The sequence below is a fragment of the Delphinapterus leucas genome, chromosome 14 (genome assembly GCF_059928025.1).
Source record: "Delphinapterus leucas isolate spDelLeu-1000000601 "Yukka" chromosome 14, BTC_Dleu_Yukka2, whole genome shotgun sequence".
NCBI lineage: Eukaryota > Metazoa > Chordata > Mammalia > Artiodactyla > Monodontidae > Delphinapterus > Delphinapterus leucas.
Genome location: NC_143142.1, coordinates 15,293,136 through 15,299,135, shown reverse-complemented (window position 1 = coordinate 15,299,135; position 6,000 = coordinate 15,293,136). Strand labels below are relative to the sequence as shown.

General features: G+C 42.5%; 1 protein-coding gene across 2 annotated transcripts in view; it reads left to right on the top strand.

Moving 5' to 3' along the window:
• Nucleotides 1-2,171: 2,171 nt before the first annotated feature.
• RPH3A (rabphilin 3A) overlaps nucleotides 2,172-6,000 on the top strand; it is a 62,707-nt gene continuing 58,878 nt past the window's right edge. For both annotated transcript variants that reach the window (XM_089894530.1, XM_022550795.3), the window contains exon 1: nucleotides 2,172-2,430. In XM_089894530.1, the coding sequence (XP_089750656.1) occupies nucleotides 2,360-2,430 (71 nt within the window). In that variant the 5' untranslated portion in view covers nucleotides 2,172-2,359. The remainder of the gene's footprint in view (nucleotides 2,431-6,000) is intronic.

Genomic DNA, 6,000 nt, shown 5'->3' with positions numbered 1-6,000 from the left:
GACCCATGACCTTCTTTCTCTGGGCTGTTACTCCAGTTGTTCAAATAGCCTTGATTACTCAGGCTTCCCTCTCCAGGCCCAGGCTGCTTGACCGGGACAATGAGCCCATCCTGGGATGTTACACTCTGAGAGGCCTGGGTGGCAAAGCTGAAATAACCAATGCTGTCCAGGGTGGCTTCTGGCCTGGAGGGACAGAGCTGGGTGGTTTCCATGGGGCGGCCAGCCAGTGAGTTTGGACTTTGCAGGCAGAATTTTAACAGGAAATGAGCTCCTGGTATGCCTGGCTGAATGCAGGAGAGGGTGGGCAAGCCACATTCTGCCTTGAGGGCAACAGAATTTGGAGATCAGAGTTCCTGGGAGGGGACAGTGTATTCCTTGTCCCAGCTTCCCCCCCGTCCCCCGCCACCACCTCCTGGGATCCTCCAAGGCCAGTGCTGCCTCTCTGCCTCAAAGCAGGAGGCGAGGCAATCAAATGAACGTTTGCTGTCCAGACCAAGGGCAGCTGAGGACACTCATTACCGGGAACTGAAGCTCTCGGTACCAGCAGGGGCCAGGGGTTCCCAGGGGGCCCAGGGCAGCCTCATTCAGCTCTTGGCACAGGCAATAATGAGACGTTAAGGTTCTCTTCAGCAGATTTCCTTCACAACAGGAGTCATCTCTCCTTTCTTTCTGTTTTCAAAGTGGAAACACTGAAATGGTCATATTAATCTGGGAAGATTATGTTAACCACCCAGGAGCAGATGAAATGGCTTTTCTCTAAGGGGCCTTTCCTTCCCTGTGTCCAACCATCAGCCCCCCGATCCCCGGCTTCACCCACACGAAGATTTAATAATTGTACTGGCTGTAGAATAGGAAAGAGAGTCCTCTCCCTGTTCACCTCCCAACTGCTCATCTATTCAGCTTCCTAGGAAAAAAGACTGTGTTGTACCAAGACCTTCAGGGAAATCAGAACCCACTGGACACAGTAACCTACCTTCTAAGGCTTTTTTAAAAAATAAATTAAATGTGATCTCCATGGTCTCTTTCCCCTTATTCTTTTTAGAGATTTATTTATTATTTATCTTATTATTATTATTATTATTTTTGGCTGTGTTGGGTCTTAGTTGCAGCATGCGGGATCTTTTGTTGCACCGCGCGGGCTCTTCATCATGGTGCACGGGCTTCTGTCTAGCTGTGGCGGCGAGTTTTCTCTTCTCTGGTTGTGGTGCTCAGGCTCCAGGGTGCCTGGGCTCTGTAGTTTGTGGCACACAGGTTCTCTAGTTGAGACGTGTGAGCTCAGTAGTTGTGGCACATGGGCTTAGTTGCCCCACGGCATGTGGGATCTTAGTTCCCTGACCAGGGATCAAACCCACGTCCCCTGCATTGCAAGGTGGATTCTTTAGCACGGGACCACGGGGGAAGTCCCTCTTTCCCCTTATTCTTTGCTTAGACCCAGGGGAGGGGGAAGGAGGGGAAGTTCAGAAAGGACATAAGCTTGGCTGAGTTCAGCTAAACTTAGTGTTGATGGAGACTCATTCACGCATTCAACAAATATTTATTAAGTGCCTTCTATGTGCCAGGTGCTATGCTGGGTATTGGACATTAAGCAGAGAACAAAACAAAGAGTTCTGCAAGAGGCTTACATTTTAGCAGGGAGATTCTAACCGTGATGGTGCTGTTTTCACAAGCTGTGATTTAACTTTGTGATGATCTCCCTAGTCACTGTGTAGAGCATGGACTGAAGTGGGCCAAGGGCAGAGGCAGAGAGACCGGTGAAGAGGCTCCTGTAGTAAGCCAGGCCGGGATAGTAGTGGTTTGGATCAGCATAGTAGCAATTTAGGCACAGAACATTGGGAAGATTCTGGATCTATTATGACAGTGAAGCCAGCATGACTTTCTGATGGCTTGGGTGTAGAGTATTAAAAAGAAAGCAAGCCAGGGATGACTCTGGCATTTGGGACCTCAAAACTCTGAGACATGGGTTTGTTTTCTTTTTGACCTGACCAAGTCCAAGTTAACTAGTACATGAGTCAGATGACTTCCTCTAGTAGAAAGACCCTGGATTGGAGTTAAGAGCTCCGACCCTCCCTCCTGGATATGTGGTCTTGCATCAACAATGAATGGGACGAACACAGATTAAAGGGAGGAAGTTCTTCCCTCTGATCCATTTCTGCCACAAGGGAGCTGTGACAGTTTCCCTCTTGGGGCCTGAAAGTCCCCATCTGGAAAGCGGAGAAGCTGGGTGAAGTTCCATTTCTTCTCTGTATCCCCCAGAGTGCTTGGCATAGACCAGGGGGCTGAGAAATAAAGGGTGATTGAATGACTGTTTGCATGATGTCCTTTCTGGGCTGTTGTTTTCCAGGAGCACTGGGCTTCTACCATGACTGACACCGTGTTCAGCAACAGCTCTAGCCGTTGGATGTGTCCCAGTGACCGACCCCAGCAGTCAAAGTAAGTTGCTGGGTGTTCCTGGGAGTTGTTTGCTTTGGGGCAATGAGGTCCTGATCTACGCTTGAAGGAGGAGAGGAATAGCAAGGAAAGAAATTTCTCTCCCTGGGGTGGAGGAAAAAGAACCTAGTGGGAGTTTGTCGTGGAAACTTCACTGATTTTACTTCTTTGCAAGGTTGGAGTAACAAGATTAAATTCTGAGCTCCATGCCCTAAATGAGAGGTGGCTTGGTGGAATGGAAACAGCACTGACCTGGTGGTTAGAATCAGACTTGGTTCTGGTTCTAGATCTGAGCTACTCTGGGTGAATCTCTTTCCCTTCTTTGGACCTTGGTTTCCTCATCAATTAAATAAGGAAGTTGGACTAGATCTAGATCAGAGATTGCAAACTGGCAGGCCACCAGCTGACTCTGACTTGCAGAAATGTGTTTTTTATTTTTTATTTTTGGCCTGATCATTTAAAAATTGGGAAATTTCACATAAAATAACTTCACATACTCTTCCCAGTAACTATTATACCTGAATCAGTGGTGTGCTGGATCTGTACCATGGTGGTTCCTTAGAGCTGATGTTAAATTTTCAGGAATTTTGCAAGTCAGTTGTTAAACATGGCCAGTATTAAAAATTAAGTTGTATAGTTTTACAATTAAATTATATTAAACACAAAGGTGGTGAATACTTAACGTTAATCACTTCCTAAGTTTTTTAAACATCTTTATTGGAGTATAATTGCTTTACACTGGTGTGTTAGTTTCTGCTGTATAACAAAGTGAATCAGCTATGCATATATCCCCATATCTCCTCCCTCTTGCGTCTCCCTCCCATCCTCCCTATCCACCCCTCTGGGTGGTCACGAAGCACCGAGCTGATCTCCCTGTGCTGCTTCCCACTAGCTATCTATTTTACATTTGGTAGTGTATATATGTCCATGCCACTCTCTCATTTCGTCCCAGCTTACCCTTCCCCCTCCCCGTGTCCTCAAGTCCATTCTCTATGTTTGCATTTTTATTCCTGTTCTGCCCCATCACTTCTTAATTATTTTACTATGTTTTGTTAGTCTCCATGTTATTTGTGCCTATGATACCTGTATGGTGAAATACTATATAATAGTACACTACTGCATGTTTCCTCCCAGTTCTGCATTTAGTGACATCATATAGGTACTCGAAATCAGCCACAGTGGGGCTTTTTCTCCAGAGGTTCAACTGTTAAACATTTACCAGCACACCACTGCCTGAAGACCTTTACAGTCTAAGTCTATTGTTTATCATCCCTGCAGATTTTCACTCAAAGGTCTTATTTTTTAAATGCTTGGTAATTTTTATTGTTAGCTCAATCTGTGAGAATCCTGGGGATCTACCATGGGAATATTTTCCTCAGAGAGATTTGCACTTGCTTCTGCCAGGAATCAGGTGTGCTGCTCACCCAAGATGTGACCTGAGCTCCCTTAGAGGGTCCTGGCTCAAAGTGGGGGTCTCAGATTCAGCTTCCTCACCTTGTTAGGAGCTCAGAGTCAGCCTCTGGAACATAATGCTGGTATTTACATTGGCTTACTGCTCACAGCTCCCTGTTCTGGATTCAGTTTGCTGGGTTTTCTTTTTCTTTTTTAAAAAATTGCCTCATAAAGGGGTATAATTGATTTACCTCCAATAGTACACATTTAAAGTACAGTTTGATCATTTTTACATATATGTGCATACTCATTCCCCTTTGCAGTCTCTCCTTTCTGCCCCTCCCTCTCCCCACCCATTCCTAAGTAATTACTAATCTTCTTTCTGTAACTATAAATTAGTTTGCATTTTGGGGAATTTCTATAAATGGAATCATTCAGTATGTACTCCCTTTCTGAGAGATGTCTTCTTTCACTTGGCATAATTATCTCATGATCCATGCATATTGTTTTTCATATCAATAGTTTATTCCTTTATATTGCTAAATAGTATTTCATTGTGTGGATATACCACAATTTGTTTATCCGTTCACCTATTGATGAACATTTGGGTTGTTTCCAGTTTGGGGCTAGTACAAATAAAATTTGTATAAACATATACTTTCATTTCTCTTGAGTAAATACCTAGGAGTAGAATGTCTCAGTGGTATGTATAGTAGGTGTATGTTTAACTTTTTAAAAAACTGCCCGTTTTCCAAATTGGTTGTACCACTTTAATTTTCCACCAGAAGTGTACAAGAGTTCCATCTCTCTTCCTCCTCACCAACACTTGATATGATTAGTCTTTTCCATTTTAACCATTCTAATGTGTGCATAGTGGTATTAGTTTTGTGATTTTAATTTGCACTTCCCTAATGACTAATGATGTTGATTGTCTTCTTTTGTAATTTTGCCATTCGTATAACCTCTTTGTTAAAGTGTCTGTTCAAATACTTTGTCCATTTAAAAATTGGGTCATTTATCTTCTTGTTATTAAATTTTCTAAGCTTTTTTTCATGTGTTGTAGATAAAAGTCCCCTGCTGGAGACATATTTTGCACATATTTTTCTTGGTCTATGACTTGCATTTTCTTTTTCACAACAGAGTCTTGAAGAGGAAAAGTTTTTTTTATTTTGATGAAGTCTGTTTTGTTTATTTGTTTCGAAGTAGGGAGGGTTGTTGGAGAATTCCCTTATTTTCTAACAATCCTAGGGTCTTTTGGAATATTTAGTGCACTCATATTCTTGAAGCAAAAGTCCCTGTCTATTTACTACTTCTACTTAAAACCTCCTCTAGTTATACAAGTTTTATAGTTTTGAAGACATTATTGAACTCTGTTGGTTTCCTTTTTGAAAGGAAACTTCTAGTTTCCAAGCCCTTCCCATGATGTCCTCTTGAAGCCAACCTTACTTGGCAGACAATATTCCATCAGCCAAAAATTGTCTCTGTAAGATAAACAGTTGCCTGAAGGTGAATGGGGTAAAATATTTATTTTATTTAAGAAATGTCAGTTAATTAAAACCCCATACATAAGAGTTTACTTTAGTCAATATGAATCCAAACAATTTGCCTTACAATTAAATTAGAATTATTCAAACAGTCTGGATGCAGTTTCATTAAAGTGCTTCTGGGCTCCTGTGAAACATCTTGGCATTCTGAATGCATCCGGCTGGCTTGATTGCTACTGTGTTTTCTTCAGATGTTAAAATTATTTTCCAATAAATGCTAATGGGTGAATTTTAGTCATCACACATGCTATCTAGTCTGCAGCAGTGATGATGTGCTAATGCAGACGCTTCAAATGTCTTTCTCCAGTAAATTAAGAAATCTAGTCTTAATTAACTGCTGGCTAACCAGATACACTTTACTGCCTTTGTGATTTCTCTCAGCCTCCTTGAATCTAACGATGGTGTTTGGAACACAGTTGTGGTTGTGTTTGAAAGAAGTGAATGTATCTGTTTCTTGCATCGGTAGGACAGGGCTTCAGCTGTCTATGTTGGGGATACATGCGGAGAAATGCTGGTCTCTGATAATTGATACTTCTCTATAGTTTTCAAGTCTGCAAGCCTGAGAGTGCCAGAGATCAGAGGTGGAAACTGAGGCATAAAGAGGAGATGTGACCTGCCTATGGTAGCATGTCTAATA